The sequence below is a fragment of the Onychomys torridus genome, chromosome 5 (assembly GCF_903995425.1).
Source record: "Onychomys torridus chromosome 5, mOncTor1.1, whole genome shotgun sequence".
NCBI classification, from domain to species: Eukaryota; Metazoa; Chordata; class Mammalia; order Rodentia; family Cricetidae; genus Onychomys; species Onychomys torridus.
Window position 1 is genome coordinate 90,817,774 of NC_050447.1, and position 27,356 is coordinate 90,845,129.

General features: G+C 47.4%; 1 protein-coding gene across 1 annotated transcript in view; it reads right to left on the reverse strand.

Annotated features, from left to right (window-relative positions):
* Positions 1-892: 892 nt before the first annotated feature.
* Positions 893-27,356, reverse strand: part of Disc1 (DISC1 scaffold protein) — a 195,218-nt gene continuing 168,754 nt past the window's right edge. Inside the window, exons 12-14 of the mRNA XM_036189228.1 lie at positions 12,807-12,924; positions 1,691-1,828; positions 893-1,230 (exon numbers count right to left, since the gene is read on the reverse strand). Coding sequence (XP_036045121.1) covers positions 1,692-1,828; positions 12,807-12,924 — 255 coding nt within the window. The 3' untranslated portion in view covers positions 893-1,230; position 1,691. The remainder of the gene's footprint in view (positions 1,231-1,690; positions 1,829-12,806; positions 12,925-27,356) is intronic.

Below are 27,356 nucleotides of genomic sequence, written 5' to 3' on the forward strand. Positions count from 1 at the left end.
GGCAAAGTGATTAGGAAGGGTTAAAAGCTGTAGACCCAACGGCCCAGAGCTGGCAAGAGTGTCTCAATCCCTGTCCACACAAAGGCGAACAGAGCACCTGAGAGAAGCCTTCCTGGGCAGACACATCAGACTGTGCTAAGCTCAACGGCTGAGAATATTGGGCTTGATTTCCAAGATACAGAATGGAAGCTGTCAGGCTCCATCACACAGGCCCTCTCACAGGATGGCTAGCTGAGTTGTGTGGCTCTCAAGCAGGAGTTATAACACCAGGTTCTTATATAGACATGTGTCTCTGAGGTGTTTTCCTGTGGTAGTTTATCTTCATTATCAACTTGACTGGAGTCAGAATCACCAAGAAGGCAAAACTCTGAGTATGTCTGTAAGGGTTCTTCCAAAGAGATTTAACTGAGGGTATCCATGTGGGTGGCGTCATCACATGGACTGGGATTTTGTACTGAACCCAAAGGAGGATGAGATTAAATCACAACATTCATCTCTCTCTGCTTCCTGGCTAAGGATGTGGTGTGACCAGCCGCCCCATGTTCCTGCTGCCATGCATTCCATACTGTGATGGACTGTAGCCTCAAACATGAGCCACAATAAACCAACCCTCCCTCCCTTCAGTTACTTTTGCCCAATAGTTTTTCACAGCAACAGAAAACTAGCTAACACATTTAGTGCATCCTGTGAGCCTGCTTGAACAACCTGCCTGCAACCCCCTCAGCAGGAATCTCAGCTGGGCCCAAGGAGCAAGTCACAGGGACTTGAGTATGCCATTATGGAGCACATTGCGTCAGTGAACCCACATTGTTCTGTGATTCCTTGGAACCAAAGGGGATAATAGGTTCAGTAGGAATAGAAAGACTGGCTCAAAAGAGTCACCTGTCCCCACCTGCACCCTGTCCCACCCCACACTCCTCCCACCTCCCACCTCACTGGCCTGAATCTCAGAAAGACCTGAAACAGCAGGCTTGGGGAAGGGGGGTGCCTTTCTGAGCTGTAGTCATGGCTGAAGAACACAAAGGTGCCAAGATACTGTGAAGGTGCCCCGGGGCAATCTCCTGAGACTGAGCAGAGCCCCAGGGGAAGTAGCCTGGACAGCCAAGGCTCCACATAGACTCTGAGGTTCCTGGGCTCCAGGCATTGGAGTGGCCATAGAGAGACATGGCAGGGCAGTGGCCATCTCAGGTTTGGTTACCCTCAGAGGTTCTTGAATGGAGAAAGATCATGCTGCAGCAGAAAACAGAAAAGGTAGTGAGAAAAGAAGCAAATTCCAGGAAAATTCACCCAGTCAAGATTAAATCACTATCAGCTCCCATACTAGATGCTCCCGCCATGACATGGGACAGTAACCTCTTGTGACAACCGGGAGAAGTATCAAGTCACTCCCCCATCTCAGTCTGTGATAAAGCTTGGGCCACCTTCCCATAGGAGGCCAGCAAGGCTCTGTGTTTTGGAATTGGTCCAGACACACGGGGAAAATGCAGGGAGAGTGGCTGAAACAGAATAATACTGATGATGGGGTGGCCCACCTCCATGCCCACAAACTCTATACTGACAACATGTGGCCTATCCCCTTCCCAGCCCCTGCTCCACACTGATGCCACATGGCTCACCCTTTCTCCCGCCCCCACTCCACACTGATGCCATGTGGCTCACCCTTGCCCCAGCTCTCACTCCATGCTCACACCTCAGGCCTGTGCTTCCTGAACACCAGCTGTCAAATGGGAAGCTGTAGCCTCTCCTCCTGTCTCCTTTGGTGGCTGAAGCTGCAGGATCATGGCCTGTAACGTTTCCTTCACCATCTGGAGCTCCCCGTGGAGAGACTGTGGATGCTGTTAAGGAGCACACAAGGAGGAGGCCCCATAGGGCCAGTGAGAGCAAGCCAGCCTGCAGAGAGCAGGTGGACGCTGACATTGAACCGCAGCTCCATGGTCTCCCAAACCCTGGCAATTAAATATTGATGAAAATTTTATACTTCCTCTTTTAAAAAACCATCATGACTTCTGCCAGGTCCAAGGTTATTAACTTTTACATTTTGGTTTAAAAACTCTGAAGCAAGACTCAGCTGTCAAGCTGAGATAGATGTCCTACTCTGATGCTCAGTGACATTTGACAGTGTGGCCACAGAGCTTCTCAGTTCCCAAGCTGGGGTGGACAACTGTCACTCCAAATGCTCTGAGAGTGGAGAGGGAAGGGTTGGAGATCAGAGCCTCCTCCAGAAACCTAGCATCGGGGGCCACTATAAGGAGGAATCCCTAACATCGACTGTATGCACAGAGGGTACTCTTGACGTGAGCCAGCCAGCTCAGCACCAGGAACTGTGTACTCACAAGACTCTGGCACAAAGTTCTTTAAAGCTCTGTTTCTTCTCAGTGGGTACCTTTGGACTCTACACCATCCTAGGCTCTAGGCTGCTGCCATTTTTCCAGTTTAGAGCTAAAGAATCTTCCCCTGTCTGGGTTTGTAGATTGGTTGCTTCTTAAAATCATGGGCTACTAATTTCCTAACTGGTAAAGTGGTTCCTTCTGGAAAGAAAACAGTCAAAAAGAGCTCATCAAATGATAACACAGGATCGATAAGGGCTCTCCCAAGAAACCAGTTCTCTAGATGTTCAACAAAACACTTAGCCAACAGGAGTCTTTCTGTTTCTACATAATCAGTTCCCCTGTCTCTTCTGTGCCACTGTCAAAACTCTGAGTTGGGTTGAGCAAAGGATACAACCTCATCCAGTAGAGACAATGGGAAAGGAGAAATAAGTTGGCAGCGCCTAACTATGCCCAACTCTTCAGGTGAGGTCAAGCCACCATGAGGTCAGACATGGAGGAAGCTGAGCTTGAGGACAGTACAGACACTCAGAAGGCCACAGGTTCCCCGGCACTGCAATGTTGTTCTCCTCAGGTTCAAGGTCAACATGGGGCCACAGAAAGCCACGCCCTGGGGGTGTAATTAACAAAAATTCTCTCAACCTTTTTAGGATAAGAAGCTCCAAAAGCTCTTGGGAACTATGCAAATGAGCCTTTGCTAAGCAGAAATGCCAATTCACCCTGGAAAGTTCAAATACATTTTTTTAAAAAAAATCTTCTGGAAGTTTCAGCAGATTTCAGTTTCTGTGGCATGTACATACACTCCCAGGACGGTCCACCATCTGCGCTTGAACTTGAAGGGAATAAGGACAGTACAGGCAGAGAACGGAAGGAAGCCACCCACTAAAATGCCTTTGGGTTTTGCTGTAAAAGTGGTTTTTTCCTCCATTCCTCCAGGCCCCTGGAATAGTGTACTAATCTCAGGGTGGGGTGAGGGTGTCATATGACTTTTTGCAAGCCAAAATTTGTGTACCAGACTGAACACCAAGCTGCAAATTCGTCACAAGGTCTGGTCTCTGGTAAGGAGTAAGCAGAGTGCACAGTGGCCTCTGGATCCTGACATCCTGGGATCTGATTACCTCTGACACTGGTCTGGTGTTTCACAACACTCTATACTCTGCTAAGTGATGACAGGAGTCTCATAGAGAGAAATGAAGCCAAAAAGTGATGCTCAGAAAACTTCTGGGACCACAGAGCAAACTAAAAAGGCTGAAGACAGAGAAAAGCCACCAGAGTGAAAGACTAAATTATAAAATTAAATTAACACATCAGTTTCACACATAATAATTTCCATTATTGCACCAAAGAGTCAGTAAAATGGGATCTGAGAATGCAAGTCCCCTGGGAAGCTGGGAAAATCACATCATGTATACTTAATCATCCCATCTGTAAACTATAGAATCTCACAGCTTAGTCACCGAGGCAGGGCCTAAAGGCTGGGTGGGGGGTGGGGGCAGAGAGAGGGAGAGGGAGCAGGAGGGAAGAAAGAAAGAGAGAAAGAGTCTTTTGTGAGGTACCATGAGGTTTATGGCTTATTTCCCAACATGGTGCCTGAAATTTTCCTTTGGCATAAGAATCACTAAGACAGTCAAAATCCCATTCCCAGGGGCTGAAGAGATGGCCCAGCAGGTGAGAGCATTTGCTGCTCTTGAAGAGGACTCCAGTTCAGTTCCCAGCACCTACATCAGATGGCCCACAACTACATGTAACTCCAGGTTTGGGGGATAGGACAGCCTTTTCTGACCTCTACGGATCCCTACACTCATGTGCACATACCACCCCCTCAACACATACACGCTTAAAATAAAAAGCCAAATCTTTTCCAAAATCATGTTCATATTTACAAAATTTCACCTGCTGGCCATCAGCTATACTTTGTGGGGGAGGGGTGGTGACAGTTAGTGTGTGCTGAAATGGAAGTATCCAGAATAAAACCGAAACTGGAAGGTGCAGTGGACAGTCACAGAGCACTTCTGTGGAATAATTTTGGAAAAACTATTCCAGAGATAAGCCATTTATGGCTAGATAATATTCCAAGAGGATACAACAGTGGCATCTTCCAGACAGTGGCCCTGGGAAGGAGATGTGTAAATCTCCCATGCTCTGAGATGCTCCGTGCACCAAGTTTCTCTTTAAATCCATCTGCATCTCAGAGAAAGCACTCAGGACTGTTCCTCACATTACACTTGGGAGAAAGGGATGTGTGGACAGGAATTCTTTCTCTCCTCCTCTCATTCAATAGGTTTGACTGTTGCTTTGCCCCTACTGGATGTAGGGTGTTTTTTTTCTCCCACAAAGCAGCCCCAAATTGGCTCTGGGTGGGGACTAAATACCTGTGAGGGGAGCAGAGAGCAGAGAGCAGGTGTGGTGGATGGCATGTTGGCTTTCCACAGTGGCAAAGCAGGTCATTGCCTGTCACCAGGTGCCTTTCCTCCGTCAGCTATGAGACATGAGCACCCCTTCAGAGTGCCCGCCAGAACACAGCCGCTCTCTCGTGCATCTCTTTGCCTCTTGCTCCTCTCTCGCCTTTCTTCTTCCTCTTGTCTGTCTGTCTTCCTGCTTCTCTCAGGTCCCCACTCCGACAGTCTTTCACCCTTTCACTCTCCCCTCCCCCAATAAGCCTCTTGCACAACTCTGGTGTGTTTGTTTAGTGGCATACCTTGGCAGGGCCCACTGAAAGGTACCCACTGCACCTTTCTTTTTTATTTATCATACATTAGCCATGTTGAAAGTCCCAGGGAAGTGGTAGTCCAGGAGTCCTGGCTCAGTGCTCTGGCTGCCCCGCAGAGGATGGCCTGAGGGACAAGGCACAGAGAGACTAATGAGGAGCTCATGGCAGTGGCCTTGAGGAAGGTAAGAGGACTCTGAATGTTTTAGAAAGGGCGTACCGAGAATATCTCCCTGATATCTGAGCTGAGCAAAGAATGGAGAAAACAGGTTGCAGTGTGCTGAGAAAAAAATGCCAGGAAGGCATACATGGGAAGGGAAGAGGGGAGAGGACTCCGTTTTTGTTGGTTTCATTTGGAGACTGTCTCTTGCTGTGCAGCTCAGGCTGGCATCACAGCGCTGTACCACTACGTTGAGCTTGAGGATTCAACTTTGGACACAGGAAAGGAGAAACTACGAAGTCAGTCAAGAGAAACAGGGCACAGGGACTGAGTTGCTTTCCAGAGAAAGTCAAGGCTAGAGATGTGCAGTTGGGTCACACTAAACTGTATTTGAACACTATGTCTCACTGATGTACAGAAAAAAAAAAATTAACTATCTTTATAATCTAACCAAGATCATCTCCTCCTCCTCTTCCTTCCCACCCTCTTCTTGGCCCTTTCTTTCCTCCCTTCCCTTCCCCTTGCCTTCCTTTCTTCCTTCTTTTCTTTTAACACAGGACTCTTGTATCCCTGGCCTCGAACTCACTATGTAGTCAAGGATTATTCTGAATTTCCGATCCTCCTGCTTCCGCCTCTGTGCATTAGGATCATGGGTGCGAGCCACCTTGTGCAGTGTAAGGGACCAAAGTCAGGACCTTGTGCATTCTAGCCAAGTACCTTACCAACTAAGCTACAGCCCCAAACCAAGATCTTCAGGCTGCTACTCAGCAGAGCAGGGCTGGCATTCCATTTCTGCATCAGGAACACAACAAGCTCAGGACTGAAGTCCACTGACATACGTGAGCTTGTTTTATGTGAAAGTGTTGAACAAAATCCAACCCTAGCACTAGAGCTAACTGCATCCACACAGGAACAAGCCCCCAAGGAGCTGTGTGAGTCTTATAGATCTGAGCTCCATGAATCTAAATAACCGAGGGTCAGAGTCCCCCAGAGCACTGCCAGGCACTGGGGCATCTAAGAAAAGCATTACACTAATGATCATAACATCCAGGGGATGGACACCCAGGCATCTTCTAAAACCTTCCGGAACCCAAGGCCATCTTCACCACCTCAGATGACACTACACACTTGTCAGGCAGGCAGGTGATTTGTTGAAATGTGCTGTTGACTAGACGTGAGACTTTAGAACATTGGGAACGCAGTGCTCAGGCCATACTATCCAGAAGGGCAGTCATTTGCAGAAGACCAGGAATGTTCCATGGAGTCTTCTTATCTTATGTGATAGGAATGGAATGCTTTACCATCAACAGGGTTTCCTAGTGGCCATTCTGATAGGTTAGTCAAAAGTGGGTCTTCAGAGCTGGGGAGAGAGCGCAGCTGGTAAAACACTGGCTGAGTAAGCACCAAGACCTGCGTTCCACAGCCAGGCACGGTGGTGTATGTCACCCAGTGCCAGGAGGCAGAGACAGTGACCCCTGAGACTGGTTGACCAGCCAGGCTAGCTGAGGCAGAGGCCCCCAGGATGAGTGAGAGACCTTGTCATAAGAAGTAAGTTGAGAGCAACTGATAGAAGACATCTGATACCAACCTCCAGCCTCTGTGTGCACAGACACAAAGAGGAACGCATACACACAGTAGGTCTTCAAGTCACCCGAACTGGTCTGCTTTTCGCTGCTATGTTTTCTTGGGGAGGGGGTGCTGGGAGTTGAACCCATGGCTTCGTGTTGTAAACAAGCATTCCACCACTGAGTTACATCTCCAACTCTCTTTTTATATTGGGTTTGAGACAGGATCTCAGAAAGCTTCCAGGCTGACCTTGAACCTGAGATCTTTCTGCCTCCCCTTCCCAAGTAGCTGAGATTAAAGGTAACACATAATTCTCTGTAGCCATTGTGGACTACAGTAGAAAATTAAACTATATGGGGAGTCAAAGGCAAGATATCAGTCATTATGAGCTATTAAGAAAGCCCTGTTCATACCTAGGAAGTAAGCAAGCATAAGGAATCGTTTAACAACCTGGGACCACACTTGGCTTTGATTGTGCATACATCTTTCTTCTAACAATGCACTTGGCAACCTAAGACTCTCGCTGCAAGTGCTATGCACACACATCCCTGAGAATAATGCACTCAGCAACCTATTAGCAACCTAGGACCCCCTCCCCCCCCACACACCTGCATGGAGCTGTAGGCACACCCATATCTGAACAATGAAATCAATTTCTCACCTTCTTAACAACTATCCCAGTAGGAGGATAGGTGCTGTGGAATAATGCTTTTGTACACTGGTTTAATAAAACGCTGATTGGCCAGTAGCCAGGCAGGAAGTATAGGTGGAATAAGCAGACAAAGAGAATTCTGGGAAGAGGAAGGCTGAGTGAGGAGATGCCAGCCTGCTGTCCAGGGAGCAGCATTTAATGACACACAGGTAAAACCAAGGAAAATGTGGCAATATATAGATTAACAGAAATGGGCTGAATTTAAGTGTAAGAGCTAGTCAGTGGTAGGCCTGAGCTAATGGCTGAGCAGTTTTAAGTATTACAAACTTCTGTGTGTTTATTTGGGACCAAACAGCTGTAAGATGCAGGTGGAAGAGATTCCACAGGAAACGGGTGGGTCACAGGAAAACTTCCAGCTACAGATAGGAGTACTGATCAGGCCTAGATTGGTTTTAGATGCATGTACTATAAAGCAAACTGTGTCCTCAAAATGAACTTTTAAGGGAGAATCCCCTATTTTCCATCTATGCCTATGCATAATCTGGTATGCATATGATTAATATCAGATGCATTATGGGAAGGGAATGAGAGAAATGGTTACATAACTTAAAAATCTGTCAGTTGAAATAGAGAACCACACAAACCATATTCTAGTAACCAAATCCCTCCTCTTGAACCCCATGAAAGAAACCCTGAGATGGCAATGAGGACCCTTGAGCACCCTCACTCATGGTGTCTGTTGTCATTCTTGAAAACATATTTTCCGACCTGCACTACTGCTTTTCTGTGGAGAAAGTATCTTTGCTACTTCCACAAATCTGTGTATACTCATTGTAGTACTCTGGATAAGACACCAAGAACCTGGAGACCCCTGACCCAGATCCTGTCCACTGGTGCCAAAAGGACCGACGATATGCCCAGGGAGACTGTGTCACTGACCTCATGCTAAATTCATACTGTGTCCCACTGGCAGCAGGACCATCCTGGTCTGCACACATTGTCTGCTCCAACTCTCCCAGACCTCGGCAGGAGGCAGAAGGAAGCACATGGCTGCCACCCTTCCATCAGCTGGGCATGCACAATGCCTCAGAAAGCAGCCTGCCTGGCTCTCTGCTCTCCCACTATAAATGACTGAAGAACTTGACCGATGTCCTTCCTGCTCTTGAGTTTTAGAGGCAAAAGAATGTTTCCAAGGAGGCAGGGCAATCAGCCCTCAGCTCTGTTACCTTGGCCTCTTTGGGCTACACACTGGAAAGTGAAACCAGACAGGAGCCCTTTGGGGCTGTGGAGTGTATGCATGAGCCTGGATACAGTTAGTCTCTGCATGCCATCAAGGCTAGCAAGACGAATCAATTGGGCACCGTGCATTCCCAATGAGCAGAGAGAATAGGCTCCCAAGAGGGCTTCTGGACAGGAATGTAAATGCCATGTAAATAGAATCAGCCTGGCCCTTCTCATCCATGACTCAGCAGAGGCTGGCAGAACTGCCTGCGGCTTTGAAAGATGCCAGGATATGCTGTGCTTCCTCACCTCCAATCGTGAACTATGGAAGGCAAAGGAAAAAGAAAGGAGGGGGGAAACACTTCTGCTTAAAAATTCACCAAGCCCAAACGCTTTCCAGTTAAGGCATTCTGAACATGGAGGAGCAGTTACCCAGACTCAAAAGGTTTTTTTGGAATAGAACCGCTAATTAGAATCCAGAATCTGTGAAATCATACTGCAGGTTCAGACCACTGCTAATGGATCCCCAGCATGCCTAGCTGTGAAGTCACATCCCTATCCTCTCTCTAGAGGCATCACGCACCCTCCCCACCACCTGCTCTCCCAGTTAACTTGTGCAGTTCAGGGGCTCATGGTCACCTCAGCTGATGGTTTGAGTGGTTCACAACGCCCGTAACTGAGGAAGCCTGCCAGGATGACAGAGAAACAGCCTGTTTCCTCCGTCCTCGGCTCTGCAACCCAACCTTCCTCCCCCACCCAGCAGCCCGCTATAACTCTGACACCAACAGGCTGTACAAGAACTGTTCAGAAGGTTTAGAAGCCCCCACCATATCGCATGTCCCCAGCCCACCCCTCTGAGTCTGACACGCTGGCACACCACCTGCTTTGCTCCTGCAGGCATGTGTCTTATGATAAGGACCCACCCCAGTAAAGATGGACAGCCACAGCATCTGGAACTCAAATCCTCCAGAAAGGTGTCCCATGTAGGTTTACATCCACACATTCCAGCATGGACTTGGGCTCAACACGCATCATCTACTATGTATACACAGTGGGTCCTGGCAGCATGCTTAATGGAGTCAAGTGAGGCACCACCCTCCCTCTTCTGGGTTACTGGTTGCCAGCTTTTCCTTTCAGCCACACTCAGCACTGTGCCTTTGACTGCAAATGAAAACACACACCAGTCAGAGTTTGGCTGGGGGATTCCTGCAGCCTCTTTGGATGCCTTGATAAATTCTAATTTGAAACAACAGCTTTTGTTTGTTAGGGAGCCCCACAGAGCATTGTGAATTCGGCTTCCTGTCTTGGACCCGTCGTCGTGATACTCGAATCCAAGTGCTACTTCATGGAGCTTAAAGACACATTCTGTATGTTATTCTTGCTCAGTGACACAGAACGTGGCCTGGATTTCGGAGGAAAACTGAGGTAAACATGTGCTGTGGTGTAGATGTTATCTAAGAAGGGGCTGATTTCAAACCTAACCCAGTACCTCCTGCCCCAGCGGTATGGTCCTCATCTGAAATGTCCCGGACAGGCTCCAGTGCTTGAGCACTTGGTGGACAGCCGGTAGCGCTCTTTGGTGGGCTTGTGGAACCTGAAGTGGTAGCTCCTGACTGGTGTAAGTGGGTCACTGGAGATGAGCCTTGAGGGTCTTAATCCTGGTCCCCTGCCCCCTGCTTCTGGCCCGAGCACTCTGTTTCCTGAGCCACAAAAGATGTAAGAAGCGTCACCACAAATGCCCACCACACCATGGGTGGTATCACCAGCTACCATGCCTTGCCATCATGTTAGTTTGGATCATGAGTCATGTTCTGCTCCAGCTATCCCAACCCCTCCATGTCCCAGCAGACCTGGGGCCACCCACTCCCCCGCCAGTCTTTGGCTCTGTGTCATGACCTGGTAACAATCACTGTCTTATTTCATAGACAACATGTCCCCTAGAAGAGTTCAAGCCTATGATCTTTTAACATGTTACTTCCTTCTCCTTCTGCTTCCTGGGGCAACTGTGCAGTAATAGCTTACATCCTAGAGTTGGAAGAGCCAGGGCACTGTGCAGAACAGAACGTTTTTTAAAAAATATAGAAATGGTAGCAGAAGCCATTCAAGGAACAGCCTGCTGAGTTAATAAGCAAGGGCAAAAATGCAAAGTTACCACTTAGTATGCTGCCTCCGTTATTAGCCATACATCTGAACACTTCTGAAGAAGAACAATCTTCGGCTGCTCAAAGCTACTTAAACATATGCATGGAGATAAAGTAAAACAGAAACCAAGGTTCTAGAAAGTCAGGCAGTGAGAAACAAAGACCAAAGTACCTAAACCTCCCACAAACACTTAAAAGTCAGGGTACTGAACAGAGTATAGACAAGGAGGTGACTGCAGATACAAAGGGCCACTTGTCCACTTATGACTGAAAACAAGGGATTCAGGCTAAGTATGCTCCCCATCCCCCCCCACCCGGTCTATGTCCCTGTGTAACTTCTTAACTGACACCTTGCTGGGACCTAGAATCACCTGAGAAGGGAACTTCAGTTGAAGAATTGTCTACAGCAGATTGGCCCTTGGAGGATTGTCTTGAGTGTTAATTGAAATAGGAGGATCCAGCCCACTGTGGGCGGCACCTTTCCCTAGGCTAGACCCTGAGCTGTACAAGACAGGAGAAAGCCAGCTGGGTGAGCAAGCAGGTAGCATGGGTACATTAGTTTCTCTCTGCTTTTGACTGTGGACATGATGTGACTAGACTAGCCACTTGACTTCCTGTCTTGACTTCTCCCCAGTGATGAAATTTAATCAGGAAGTATCAGCCAAATACACCATTTAAAGTGTAAGCCAAATAAAGCCTAAGCTGCTTTTGTGTGTGTGACATGCCCGCGCGTTTGAAACAAAGTTTCTCTGTGTAACAGTCTTGATTGTCCTGGAACTCACTCTGTAGACCAGGTTGGCCTTGAACTCACAGAGATCTGCCTGCCTCTGCCTCCCGAGTGCTGGCATTAAAGGTTGCGTCACCACCGCCCAGCTAAACCTAAGCTGCTTTTGGTAAGGGTGCTTTATTACAGCAACTAGAAGTGAAGCTAGGACAGAACCCATGCACACTCTTCTAAAGGGCTCACCAGTGACAAACAGCATGCATCCATCACCAGGGACGTGTGCTTCCCATTGTTGGAAATTAGTCACCAGCCTGCCCTTCAGGGACTAGGTACCAGCAGACACCAAACACCATCACCCACTTCCAACAGGTACAGTGCATTTCCACGGTCACTACAAGTTGCATATTTTCCCTATGCAGCACATGTGCTCTTTAAAAGGTTCCTCCTGACATCACGGACCTCTCTTGTTCTTTCTGTCTGTCTTCCAGTCTCTCTGTCAGTCTGTCTCTCTCTCATGTCCCCACTCCAAGATGGCCTTTTGCTTCTCCTGCTGCAATAAACCTCTTGCGTGAGGTCTGTTGTACCGTGTGATCTCCTTTGCAGCATGCCTTGGCCTGGACCCACTAAAGTACTCGGCTGCTCAACCCTAACACTGGTTTCGTCAATAAATCTTAACACCCATTGTATACACAATTGAGCCCATGTGTCTTCTTACCACTTGACTAGGACAGCGGGCTCTGATGAAGGTGTCTGTAGATGTGGTACCAGGATATCAAGTTTGGTGCCAGAAAATATAGTTATCCGCACCAAGGAGGACTATGTGAAGCTAAATCATGAGTATGTGTTAGACATCAGAAAGAAGGCACTGCAGTGGTATTAGTTTGATACCCTACTATCTATGACATACAGAAGGCAGGACAAAGGACTTCAAAGAAGCCTTTGGATCTCTTGGTTTTGAAAAGGACCTTAGGGAGGGGAGCCAGCAAAATTGCTTTGGTTCTTTCTGGCTGTTCCTCTATGGCCACACAAATGGAGCCCACCAAAACCTCTATTTTGCCTGGGTTTTGGCTATGTGCCTATCTGAGCTCTGTGGCTAACACTTAGCAGCTGGGCTTAATAATTGAAAATATTGGATTGTTTACAAAAACTAGAGGAGAGATGCTCCATACTGAATCGACTCAGATCCAAGATGTGCTGAATTTTAGGTAATAGTGGCATCGATTCACTCCATCTGTGGAGCCATGGGGAAGTGGTATGCATTTTTAGACTTTCTTTTGCAAAGTAACTTCTGAAAAATGGAAAGGATATGAAAGAGAGCTTCATCGTGACTGTGGATCGCCCTATGAAGTTGATCTTCAAGGTGCAGGAGCCTTGAGCCTATGGCTTCACATTTTTCTCCAACTTCAGCAGAGATGACGTGAGATTCCTGGTCAGAGAATGAGAAAAAGGATCATGAGTCAGCTTTGGGATGCTGAGGGCTACGTGTACCGTCAGGACACGCGGACAGCTCTCCTGGTTTCTGCGCCTCAGTGGGAGCCCTGCAAGAGGCACCATTTCCCTGGGAGGTTGTTCTTGAGAACACAGGAGCCAAGATCAAGTCAGAACTGAAGGATAAGCTGTGTACACATAGGTCCTGCCTTACCTGGTCTGTTTAAAGCTTGACTTTAGCATGGAGGTTCCCCAGATGGATTTATCCAAGGGAGCCTGAGTTTTCCAGCTGAATTCTCAAACAATTCACATGATAGAAATGGTAGCAAATGGGGCAGAGGTGTCTCCAGGGGTAACAAATAAGGGCAGAGGGATGTCTTTAAGGGCACAGGAATTTAACAGGGCCCTGAGCATTCATCTACAAATCAGACTTAGCCCCTGAAAGCCAGACTCTGGAGGAGATTTATTTGTTTACTTATTTATTTACTTGTATTTATTCATTCACTCTTATATGTGTATATATATGAGAGTATACATGCTCATGTGTGTATAGAGACATATGCATGTGGGAAGTGTGCATACTCATGTGTGTCCACGTGTATGGATGTCAGAGGACAAGCCTCAGCTATCATTCCTCAAGTGCCATCTACCCTGTTTGGTTGGTTGGTTGGTTGTTTGTTTGGTTTTTTTTTTAAGTCAGAGAGGTTGGCCTGGAGATCACTGACGAGGCCAGGCTGGCTACTCAGAAAGCCCTGGGGAGTCACCAATCTCTACTTCCCTAGCTCTGGGAATATAAGCATGTGCTACCACAAGACTTTTTATGTGAGTCCACCCCATTAGGGCAGAGGTGATGGTGTCTGGCATAGTGCCAGATCCCCCACCAGGCATCAGGCATGTGACAAGCATGGTTCAATGAACAGACAGATGGGTCTTGAAGCACCCAACTCTATAGCATTTCCCTTTCCAATGCGCATCCCAGAAACAAACAGATGTCCCCTTGTCACTCTTGAGCACAGAAGCACTACACAGTAGAGTCTAGAGGTTGCTGTAGCACCAGCTGTTCTAAAAGCACTTCAGCTGTCCCCCTGACTCCCTCACAAACTGACCTTGGCCAGCCAGGTAGCCTGAGCTACTGTAGTGGATAGCCATCCCAGCATTGGCCTGGAAGTTCCAACCCCCATTGAGGCTTCAGTAATAATCACGCCCACAAGGCAAGGCAGAGGAGGGAGCGGAAGACCAAGGATGAAGAGGAGGTGGCTCGCTTGGTTCGGGGATGCTGGACGCTGGAGGTAGACCGAGCAGAGTTCTCCAGAGAACACCGCTGGACTGCGCTATACCTTTCCCAGACCCTGTAACCTACCCCTTCATTTGTAAGTTACCCCACAAAATAAACCTCCCTTTTAACTACGTGGAGTGGCCTTAATAATTTCACCAATAAGCTACCACCTCCTCTCCCTGTTCTTCCTAAGAGGACATGCTCCTCCCCAATCCTCTAAAACCAACCCTGCCTTCAAGGCCCCACACAAGTCCACCTTGTGGAGCATCAGTTAAGACATGAGTTATGTCCTCTAAGAGCTGTGAACTCTCACACAAGGGCCATTGGCTGGCCATTCATCCCAGGGCCCCATGAGTAACACCTGGCCTACAGAAGGCCACAGAATCTTAAAAATAATTAACAAGGTCAAGAAAATGAGGACAGAAAGTAGGGAATTCTAGAATAAAGAAGAAAATAAGGAAGAAACAGCTCAGAATTAAATTCAACCACAATATGAAGGCAATATTCTCTCAGCTAAGTGTGAAAGACTTAGAAAGCCTATTAAAGGCACTTTGCAAAGGAATTAAGGGTTTTTTTTATTATTCATATTAAATGACCAGGCTACTACAAAAATTGCAGCTAATATCTAACTATCACATAAAAGTAGGCAGGCCTGGTGGCACTGTTCCAAGTCCTTAGAGATCCCACATAATGTGATAGCATCAGAACCCAGGAATACTAATCAAATCCAGATACTTGCCTTAACATTTGCTCCATTTGTTCACTCTGCAACACTTCACAACTCTTTAATAAAGCAGTGCTAGTGAAGACTATAAATAACTAATGTAAACACTGGAGAAACCTCACAGAATGCAAACATTTGCCTATATGAAAGAAAGGAAATCCCCAGGCAACGGAAAGGACGCACGGATACCATGATGGTTGGAATGTGAGGCACCAGGGATGGTTTGCTTGGCTTTAACCACAGCACTGAGGACAGGATACACGAAAACAATAGACAGCCATGGATTTTAATGATCTTAAACGTCATGGCATCGTCACTCGGGCAAAGAGGAGAGGGCTTAACACACAGTGAGGATAGAAGCCATGCCTAGCAAACACCACAGGCATGCCCAAAGTCAATGAGAAGGCAGGGACATCTGCAGAGCAGTGACTGACAGTGGCCAGACCACCAATCACACATGAAAGAGAAAACAAATAAATAAATCGTGACTGCCAATGGAAAAAGAAGGAACTCAACACTGAGCCAAGCAAACCAAACAACTCAGTCTTCATCCAAAAGGACCAACGAATGGAAAGCTGAACAAACTAAGAATACAGCTCTCCACCTCCCCCAGACAGGCCACCTCCGAAAACTTCGCGCAGACTGACAGTACAGGTGCGAAGCTGAGCCACCTCAGCCCGCACAGCAAGCCCTCTAGGTTGTCCCTGTCCTGTGACTCAGTAATTCCACCTCCCGGAATCTATTGCACAGAAACAATTTACATATTCAAATTGGAATTATTTCTATGAAGACTTCTTAATAAGCATGGAAAAAATCATACGGGTGTGTGCACATGCCAAATAGAAATGTAAGATCTGAATCACACCAAGATGAAAGTATTATGAGCCCAGCAAAGTGGGGAAAACAGCCCAGGCATAGCGAGAATGGTTAGAGGCAGGCGGTGTGTGTGTGTGTGTGTGTGTGTGTGTGTGTGTGTGTAGCATCAATCATTTCCAGGTAAAATCCTCCAAATTGGCCATGGTCCTTACTTCCCTTTGGCTTTGGAAGAAATGGCCCTTTGGTGAACACTTAGCTTGACAAGAGATTTACATTGTGAGAGGCAGGAGAAAGAAACATGACCACTGTTTCCCATCCTTCACACTCACCTAGGTACATGGTGGCTGCCTGGAAGGAGGATAGGGGTGGTGTCCTGCCTCAATGGTGGTACTGTCCTGGCACTGAGTGTGTGTGTGCTGCTGCTCACCTGGGAGAACGTGGTCTCTTGGGAAGTGTGGAGCCCCCTACACCAGGGCTGGCTCCTCCCTTCTCTAACAGTAGCTCACCTGAAGCTGTTCTCTCCAGCTCTTGGGTTTCAGGATCTGCACCCCCTGCGGGTGTCCCATCAGAAAAGAAAGGGGTGTAGTGGGTAGCCATCCCAGCATAGGCCTGGAAGTTCCAACCCCCATTGAGGCTTCGGTAATGGTCACACCCACAAGGCAGGGCAGAGGAGGAAGCTGAAGACCCAGGATCCAGAGGAGAGTTCTCTCTTGGTTCCGGGACCCTGGACGCTGGAGGTAGACTGAGCAGAGTTCTCCAGAGAACACTGTCGGACTGTGCCATACCTTTGCCAGATCCTACAACCTATCCCTTCATTTGTAAGTTACCCCACAAAATAAACCTCCCTTTTAACTACGTGGAGTGGCCTTAATAATTTCACCAATAGAGGGGCTTTCTGAGAACCACATACCAGTTTCTCTTATGCATTTCTTTGTTGTTAAGAATTTATCTATAGTTAAGAATAAAGAATACAGAAGATATAAAGACTTTGTCTCCTTCCCTTAAAATAAAGGAAACTTTTTTCAAGTAAGTTGTCCTTCAAGAAAACCCCAGAAACACTGAAAATCTTGCATAAGCCAAAGTGGTGAATTGTAAGATGCTGGCTGGAGGTCCCACATGGGGATCTAACTGCCTGAGGCACAAGCCCTCTGAAACTGTTAAAGTATAGGCATCAGCAGACAGCTGGCACAGGCGGAGGTTTGAGGGCATCCTGGGCTTCCCCGAGAGCGGCCCAGCCTATAGGGGCTCAGGAACCACCTAGCATGGTTCCTCCTTTCCATCCAAGGGAAAAATGTCTCCAAGTACCAGATGACCTGGGCACCAAGACCAGTCTCTCCTATTTCACCTCAGGGCAACACAGAGTCACTCTGAGTTCTTCCTGGAGGCCTCAGCTCCTAGGAAGGGAGAAGGCGGGCACTCTCTCCAGGCCAGAGCCTACATGGACCAGAAGTGACAATGTTTACAATGACCGTGTTGAGTCCAGCACCTCTGCAGTGTCTGTAATGCATCAGAAGCAAAGAAAACCTGTACAATTGATACTTGATAACTAAAAATTACCACCACACCCCTCCGGCCCCTCTCAGAATTCCTGGCTGAGTTGGACTTTCTCAGAATCAGCAGTTCTGAAGATTATTCAGTGTGAGTTGTATCAGCGTCTTTGAAAACTGTCCTGTAAGCCCTCCTGTAATTTGCCCCTTGAGCAATCTTTTCAGCAATGACACCCGTCTGTCATTTACCCAGAGGAGTGACTCTTTTTCCCTGTGGGTCAGAATGAACAAGTCTCTGCAGAAGAAGTTCTTCCCCTTCTGGGCGTGGCTCACACCCCAGTTCTCAGACCCTTGTTATTCCTCTTCAAGGAATGCCTCCATGAGGAAGCTCTGCCCACACAAACTCTGGGGTTGTCTGACTCCTCCAGGCTGCAGCAGTCCTGACATCTCTGCTGACTTTTGCCTCCCTTAAAGGAGGTCCCAGAGGATGCTGTTGAGCCCTTCCACTACAGGGTGCAACCTTCCGCTACAGGGTGCTAACCATTAAGGCTGTTGTGCGCAGACTGGGCCCCCAGTGCAGCGGCACTCAGTGGGGCCTGATGGGAGGTGACTGGGCTACCAGGTTCTACCCTCAGAAGGGACTGAAGTCAGTGTCTAAGTTACTCTACCGCTGGGAAGAATGTTTTAAAAGAATCAGCCTGAGACTCTCTGGCATCCTGTCTCACCCTGTGATTTGTTCTGCATGACATAACGCCACTTACTGTGAGCTGACAGAGCCACAGGGTCTCTCACCAGAGGCCAAACAATGGGGTTGTCTGACCCTGAACTTTCAGACTCACTGTGAACTAAATAGACCTTTCTTCTTTATAAAGTTCCCAGCCTTAGGCATTTGGTGACAGTAATGGAATATAAGCTAATGCATAAACTCCTGAAGAAGATTTGCTGCATCTTAGACCGCACTAGCCAGATGATGCTCTCAAGACGGTGGGCAGAGCCAGAGAAAGAGAGCGAGAGAGAGCTTTTTCCAAACATTAAATGCCTGTCCAAGTCTCAGTACAGACCATAATAACCTGTCTGGGGTAATCCCTCTGCCTCTGGGGCAACTGCTGGCCTTGAATGACTACAACAGCATTTTATGAACACATACATGTGCCCATGCATACCTACATGCACATATGTGTTGAAAATGGAATCTGTCTCTAGGAGGGGTCAGGTCCTTGTCTCCTACTTAGGCTTAATCCTGTGGGGCAGGTCAGGGGCCTGGCTGGTAGCCGCCCTGTGGAAGGTAGGTTCACCTTAAGATAATGTACATTTTCCTTCCCAGAATTCCTGTCCCCTCGTGTAGCATCCTTGAGGTTCTATTGGGTCCTAGGCCTTTCTGAGTTGAGTTCTTCTGCTTTTCCTCTTTCTTACAGATTCTGTCGATGCTCACTTCTCTTCTCCAATCTCCTCCCTACAAGATTTTATTGCCTGCCCTGGGGTTTCTTTTCAAATGCTAATGAATTATCCCAAGGCTTCCATTTGATCACATTCTTTGTCCCTAAGCCTTCTGTCTCAATTTTTTTGTATTAGTGAGACTAAGAACCCCAAGACAGTACCCCAATTTTTCCAACATTATATGATGGCTTTTCTGGGATATCTATGGTGTCTGGTAAACACCTTGTAATTCTTTAATCAGAAGGAAAAACGATCCCTTTCTTGCACTCCTAGACAGTGTCATCACACACACACACACACACACACACACACACACACACACACACATTCTTTTATCAGCCTCATAGGATGCCCTGTAACCTTATAGATAGTTCCTTTGTGGTACAGGTTAGTAGAGCCAATATCATTTCAAACATCATTTGCAAGTCACCTTGTGATCAAACCTGTAGGCTTGAATGCCCATGCTAGACTTTTCCAGCTGTGTTGAGTTAGAGCTGATGTCAGATTTCTGTCCAGCTGTCCCAGCTCAAGGAGCCTGGTTTAAAACAGAAAACAGGATTCCCTTTGATCAGCAGAACGTTCTCAAGACAACTTTCTGGAACCACAGACCTAAATCATGCAACTAAGATCCAATGGTTGGCATCATACTAACCCACATGTATGGCAGGACCACCACACTCCACAGCCAGCATCTTTGCAGGCTTTTTACATAGTCACATCTCCATAAGGATGGTTAAGTTCTCGGGTAAGACATTTGGGAAACACCAATATTTAGAAGTTCTGAACTGGAGTTCATATTCCAATGTCAGGGAATAATAATGGTTGCTTTGAAGAGTGTTTGGTGCCAATGTCAGGCTGTATCTACAGCAAGAGAAAGTCCTGTGTATTATTGTCATTCTGAATATAGGAAGCCCATTGAAATCATTACTAGGGGGTGTGCCCAGTGCCTGCCAGTAGAAAAGATCCCACACTCACAGAATGCATGGTTTTGGAAATGTCATCATGGGTGAAGATCCACTGCAGACTCATGCAGACAGGTTACCCTTTGGTTACACACTGGATTGACATTGTTTAAGTAGCTACTGTCTCAAATTGTTCTCAAAGGCCGCTCTAAGGGGAGAAGCAGGATGAGGCATTGGAGGCAAACAACTGAACAAGAAAAATCATGTAACTAAACAATATCACAGGGACTTGACAGGTCTAGGTTCATACAGGAAGTATGCTTGTGGTGATATATTGTGTACCCTAATACAATTTGCTTGAAGATCAGAGAACAGAACAAGCCTTTAGATTAAACATAGAGGTCAGACAATGGTGGCACACACCTTTAATCCTAGCACGCAGGAGGCCAAGATCCATCTGGATCTCTGTGAGTTCAAAGCCACCCCGGAGTACATGAGATTGGCTCAGTCTAGGAGAGGAAACAGAGCCATGTAGTGGTGGCACACACCTTTAGTCCCAGAACTGGGAAGCACATACGCCTTTAATTCCAGGAAATGATGGCTGGGCAGAGAAAGGTATATAAGGTGTGAAGAGACAGGGACTAAAGGCTTTTTGGCAGAAGTGTCCTGTTCAGCTAGAGGCTTTTTCAGCTGGAGCTTTTGGGTGAGGACTCAGAGACATCCAGTCAGAGGATTCGTGGAGTTGGTGAGGTGAGAAGTGGCTGTGGCTTGTTCCTTTGTCTCTCTGATCTTCCAGCATTTACCCCAATATCGGGCCCCAGGTTTTTATTATAAGACCATTTAGGAATTCATGTTACATATGCTGACCTGGGACTAGCTTCCAAAGCCACTGAGAGCCTCCATTGTTAGTGGGGGGGGGGGGGGAGGGCGGAACACAGGTGACAGACCACAATCTCCTGCCTGAGCCACCATCTTGGTTATTGTCCTCTTGCATAACTCAACCAATGCACCCAAGCCCCCATTTTCCTCACCCATGTGATAAGGCATCTGAAATAGCCAGCCATCACAAAAGACACCTTCCCACAGTGAAAGTTACAGGCTACACAGTCAGGGAAAGACAGGTGACTGAGCTTCTTCCATAATAGCTGCCAAGCCATCAGCATTTAGGGATTGCTAAGATATGACACACTATCCAAAACCCTGCACTGCATGTGCATGCGCGTGCGCACACACACACACACACACACACACACACACACACACACACACACTTACAAACCCCAAAATTCGATTTGAGCCCCAGGATGTCTGCTCTGTTGCTAAGCCTCATTCCCTCTCCTACAGCTTGAGGTAAAGCAGATGAGACTACCACCATGGAAGAGCTCAGTGGACGCTAACCCTTCCCTCAGCTCACTATTACCATCAGAGCCTCTGGGCTGTTTTCCAAATAGTGTTTTTGCAAATGCATTCCAGGAATGCTCTATGATCTGTATCTTTCCTTCAAAAATACAGTCTTCATAAAAAATCATTACCTCAGACAAATGCCTGTCCGTCACACAAAGAGTATCTCTTGCATCTATTTGAAATAGGTTCTACGATAAGCTTCACTTTCCACATCCATGCTGAGAGCTACAGTCACTGTGTAAATTCCATTAAGCAGAGAGATGCACATTAGGACTCCAAGGGTGCGTCTTTATTATACCAGAGAATAGAAATATTCATCTAAATTCCACATTGTATGGTCACACCCTGAGTGGGTGGGCTTCTCTTTTAAAAGCATCCAGATGTCTGAAGGGGCATAAGGAATCTGAAACATTTAGACCTCTTTAGGTCTGAGCAAGGCGTGAGTTGTCTTCAAGTACCCTACGCTTGTTCAAAGCAGGCTTTGAGAAGCGAGTTCACTGACAAATGTGTTCTGCTTTATTTAGTGTTAAACAGAACCAAAACCTTCAATAGCAGAAGAAATAGCCTGATCGCACAGTATAAACAGGCCTGTTTTTTCCACTGTGCACAAAGAACCAGGGAAACTGTCTTTTGTATGACAGGATTATCCAGGAGGGCTTGGGCTGCCTCCCTTCAGCACTCTGGGCTTGGATATCAAAATTGAACCATGCAGGAGCTGGAGATGTGGCTTGGTTGGCAAAGTGCCTACTGTACAAGCCTGAAGACTGAGTTCCGGCCCACTTGAGTTGGTGTGGGGAGCTCATCCCAGTGCTGGGGAGCCTGAGACCCACGAGTCCCTGGGATCCACTGACCAGCCAGTCCAGACTACATGGCAAGTTCCAGGCAAGTGCTTTTTTTCCTCAAAAAACAATATATGCAGTACCCAAGGAATGACACCCAAAGTTTACCTGTAGCTTCTACACACACACACACACACACACACACACACACACACACACACACACGCCAAACAAACAAAGAATCCAATACTTTTTAAAACCCACAAAAAATGAAATAGAGCAGGTTAGATTTCAATTGGATCTTCTGAAGAAAACCTGCCGGCCAATACAATCTCCGGCATCAGACAGGGCCTGAATAATCTCCCTTCCGTGAAGATTCAGAGTCTGGAAACAGTGACAGCACACCACCAGGACCCCTTTGTATAAGAAAGTGCAGACAGGGGCTAGGGAGATGGCTCAGGAGTTAAGAGTGCTTGCGGCTCCCCCAGAGAACCCAAGTTGAGCACTTACATGGAGCAGTTCATAATCGCTTCTTACTCCGGCTCCAGGGGATCTGACAGATTCTTCTGGCTTCTGTGGACACCCCCGTGTGTGTGGCATACACAGACATATGAATAAAAATAAGTCCTTCAAGACATTTTTCTAAAAGAAGAAAGTGTAGACAGACCACAGCTTGGGACTCCTCCATGGGAATAAGCCCCTAAGAGAACAAGATCAAATGCCACATGTCACCCATGTGTGCTGGGAGTCCTAAAAACTTGAATTTCTGAGTGGAAAGAAAAAAAAAAAAAAGACCGTGTGACAATGAGAACACAGGAGTAGCTGTTTTCAGAGACAAGACTTAGCCTCAATTCTGAGTGTTGCCATCCCAGAATGTACCCGCCTTTTTCCATCGAGTCATGGACACTTGCAGCTTGCTGGGAGACGATGGTCACTTTGGCGAGCGGGACCTGCCCCTCATGAGACACTGCACTATGCCCAGATGGATAAGAGTACACAGGCATTTTTCTTTCTCATACTGTTACTGTAGCTTGCCAGCACCCGCCACCCACTTATGTCAGAGACGAGGCCTGCTTTGCTAGAACAATGGCCCCCATAAATGCATGAAGAAGGGGAGGATGGTGGCTGGGAAAGAGATGGCCAGTGCAGATAAAGAGAAAGGCATTAAACTATTTGTTGGTAAGGAAGGGGTAGCATGTCTGGGATGGACATAAGATAAAGGTTCAGCCAGGCCTCTTGCCTGTTCCTAGCCTGGATAGTCAGTCCTGGCTTACAACTAGTCTTTGGGGGACAAGAAAATCCCATTTTTAACTGTCCTGGTCCTGTTGGGGAATTAGATGTGGTCTGGTTGTGATGAAGGATAGACTGTAAGTTCATTTCTAGAAACAGGAAACCCTGGGATAAAAATCTCTCAGCTGCTCGAAGGGCACCAGTTTGCGTTTGTTAGTGAAGCCTGTGCTGCCCATGTGTGAAAGTGCCCCTGCTACCCTGTGGTGACTGTGACCACCCTGCTGTCTATCTATCCCTCGGTCTTTGCCAGCAAATGACAAAGAGTTTCCACGGTGGAAGACTCCAGGAGCCCTGAGGTTGTTTTCTCAGAAGCACTGAGCTATGCTTAATTAATGGAAGAAGTATAGAGATGCCCCCACCCTGGGCCCTGGAGCACAGAGAGCGATTCCACACTTTTCCAAAAGTACAGGAAGCAGGCAGATCAGAGGAATCAACTTCCTTCCCTGGGGCAGGTGAAGGAGGCTGGCAGCAGGCAAGGACTTTAATTAACAGAAAAGGACCAGCAGGAGCCACTCACTGGCTACAGAGGAAGCTCCTCCCTTACCCACCTGCTCCCTTCATCACACCCAGGGGCCAAGGCCAGGCTGGAGGGCAGAAAACTTGCATTCTTATTGGATGAGTGGTTTCTAAACCTATTTATGCCAATTGTACTTAAAATCCTAATTATATAATTTAAATAGGTTCCACATAAAACAGTGCAACGTTAGTGTGAAAACAAAGTTCTTATCTATATTTTTTTTAAATGAAAAACCTTGGAAAGATGCAATAATATTGAATAGATGGAGAGGGGAGACAAGATAGCTTTGCAAGTACTTCCCAAGTGTTCTGTGCACTTTAAAGATGCCACAATTGGAAACTGTGGATGGCAGCTTGTAGGTAAGGCTTGTGCAAGAAGGGCCCCTTGAAAGTCACTTGGCAGACCCCCAAAAGACCTTAATCCTACACTGTGTGATCAGCAACTGAAAGTGTGTGTTTTCAGTATCTGGAGAGGTGCTCCTGGCCCCACACGGGGGAAGGAATGCTGCTTAGACAGTTCAAGGAGATCCTGAGCCCACAACATCGCTCCATCCCTGCTCGGCTGTCCTTAAGTCCACCCATGGTGGTGCATGCAGTTCTCTGCATCTGTCTGCCTTGGGGAGCTCAGGATACTTGTTATAACTGACTGAAGAGAGAGGACTTCGTTTAGCTCCTGGGTTCAGACTAATGGTTTTCCAGAAGGTAACATGAACTCCTGACAGAAACATCATTCCCATCTGAGACTCAAAAAACTATGGCCTAGTGTTCTGACCTTCTACCAGGGTTGACCTTTTAGCTCTGCTTTCAGAGTTTCTCCAACCTACACTTCCAAACTCTTACAAATTCATGTAGCAAACTAGTTCCAAAGTTATTATTACTTTTTTTCAAGACAGGGTTTCTCTGTGGAATAGTCCTGGCTGTCCTGGAACTCACTCTGTAGACCAACTCACAGAGATCTGCCTGCCTCTACCTCTCGAGAGCTGGGATTAAAGGTGTGTGCACCACCACCGCTGGCTTAGCTCCAAAGTTTTAAGAGCCACAGAACCAAGGTTATTCACGGCAATGCCCCACTGACTCCCCATATCAATGTTCTGTATTGTGACTTTTCAGTTCTGTGACCAAAGTACCTGCCATACAATGTAAACAGATGAAGGGCTTATTTGGGCTCATTGATTCGAGGATTCAATCTGGGTTGCTTGGCTCCGTGTGCTCGGACAGAGCTTGATGGCCATGGACTTGTAGGGAAGAAGACCTTTTCACATTCTTGCATTGTGTCTTATTATCTTGTTTGCTGTTGTGATTAAAAAAATACGTTGAGCAAAGCAACTCAAAGGGGAGAAAGGGTTTATTTTATTTTACATCCCAGGTCAAAGTTATAGTTCATCATGATGAGGAAGTCACAGAGTCAGGGGCTTGTGTTAGGTGGTCACAGTGCACCTACAGTCAACAAGCAAAGAACAATGAATGCGAGGTACTTATGGCTCAGTTCCCTTTTTCTACTTATACTGTCCAGGATTGCAGCCAGGGGTTGGTATCACCCACTCACCATGGGTGAGGAAGATATGGCTGTTAGCATTCAGACCCACCTCTTGGGATCCTGGCCAATAAGCAGATAATACTGTGGCCCACCAGAGTCCTGACGTCATCTTATGTAAAGCCCACTCTAAGAGAAAACTCCTCCTCCCCACCTCCTCTCTTTCTCTACTTCCCATGAGGTGTGCACCTCTGCTCTCCTCTCTCTCCCTCCCTCCCCTTTCTCCTTACCTCCCTTTCCTCCTCCCTTCCCCCCAATAAACTTTCCACGTAGATGCTGTGTCTGCGCGGTGTGAGTAACTTTCCACCACCCCACACCGCAGCCTGCCACCTTGTCTGCATGGTGCGTCTCCCTCACCCACCAGGGCACCGTGGCCCAACCCACCAAGGCCTCTGGCACACCGTATTGCAACAATGATGGTAGGCAAGGAAGACATGGTGGAAGGGACGGGAGGCTGGCTAGTCACATTGCATCTCTAGTTAGCAGAGAATGAACAGGAAGTAGAGCCATGAACAGAAGGACAACATCTCAAGGTTTGTCCCCAGTGACCTACTTCCTCAAGCAGGCTCAGCCACCGAAAGGTCCAACCTCCCCAAACAGCGCCATCCACCAGGGATCAAACGTTCAAACCCACGAGCCAATAGGAAACATTTCACTTTCAAAGCGCAATGGTCAGGAACTAGAGAGCAAGACAAGAAGGGGCCAGAGACGACGTACTACTCCAAAGCCACCCTCACCTCCTCCCGGTGCCCCAGTGCTAGTCTGCAGCTTCTCAATATGTTGTCACCAGCTAATGACCAAGCCTAACACAAGAACCTTAAGAGGGACATTTCTTGTCCAAACCATAACACTGACCATTTTTCCTTAAACTTTAGCCAAAAAAAAAAAAAAAAAAAAAAAAGCAAAAAAATCAGAGCTTTCCCCGAGCCCCTGGGCTATTTCTAATGGCTCCTGTGTCTCATAAAACTTTGATTAAATAAATTTGTCACTTTTTCCCCTTATCAACCTGTCTTCTTTGAGAGGAGTATAGGCCGAGATTCTTTGATGGCCGGGGAGGGGTTCTTCATCTTTCCCTGTCCTAATATTTTGGATGTAGCCTCAGAGACAAAGCTATGGTGTCTGCTTTTGTCTTTATTGCTGATTTCTTTGCTTGCAGAAATCAGTAGCAGCTTTCTGGTTGCTAAAGTACTACATGTGATTCCTCCATGATGCCAGCTTCTCTCTGGCTTATTTTAGCTTGCTTGGTGGCAGCTTGTGGCTTGGAAAGGCCACAGCTGGGAGGGAGATGAGAGGGAACCATGCTGTCCAGGGAACTAGGCAGGAGGAGAGCTCATCAGTAGAACAGAAAGCAGTCAGCAAGGGGCAGGCCACAGTCAGGAAAGAAAGAACCCCAAAGGAACTGTGGTCAGAACAGCTAGTATGGGCAGCACCCCATCAGTACAGGAACCTGACACACTGATTTCCCCAGCTTCTGCCTGGCTCCTGTGTCACATTGGTACTATCTCGAAACCAGGGCCAACATCAGCTAAAGGCATGCAGGGAGCCCTCAGGACACTGGAAAAGAAAAGGCTCTCACAATCTGGGCACACCCATGCAGCCCTTAGCAGGACAGGTGACTTCCTCTGAACAAAGCCTCAAGCAAAGGGCTTTGCCTTCACTAACTCAGCTGCAGAATGAAGGTAACTGCGTTCAGTAGCCTGGCGGGGACCTTCAGTCACAGGACTGGTGTTCCAGAGCAACAAAGCACTCCCTAAACAATGTGCCTCCGAAATGCATATCACTGCGCTGGCCAGATAAGCACAGGAAAAGCTTTGAAAGCATCTCCCAGTAGACCTCAGTAAGAAGCCCTCGATTGGTCATGGAAGATTTGGATTGAAAAGCAATTGCCTGCCTCCAGGGTGTCGTGCTTCAATAGGAAAACCAGTGCCGGGGGTAGCCTGGCCTGGCAGAGCCTTGCAAAGCTAAACACACCTGGAGCTGCCAAGCAAAGGAACATTTTGCCTCCAGATAAACGCATCATCCCCCAGACTTCAGTAGCCCCTGAAAAGCAAGACAGGAAGGCAAAAGCACCTTCACCAGGAGACCCCCAACTATTTATTGCACCTCTGAGCCTCTAAACCTCCCAGCAAACGCAAGACTTGCCCTTTATAAAGCCCGTCTCTCCTAAGGCATATCTCTCATTCACTACTCACTTTCTCCTCCTGACAATGGGAGCAAAGTAGATTATCAAAAGGTGTTTTAGGTGTCATGGCCTCCAGAAAACCA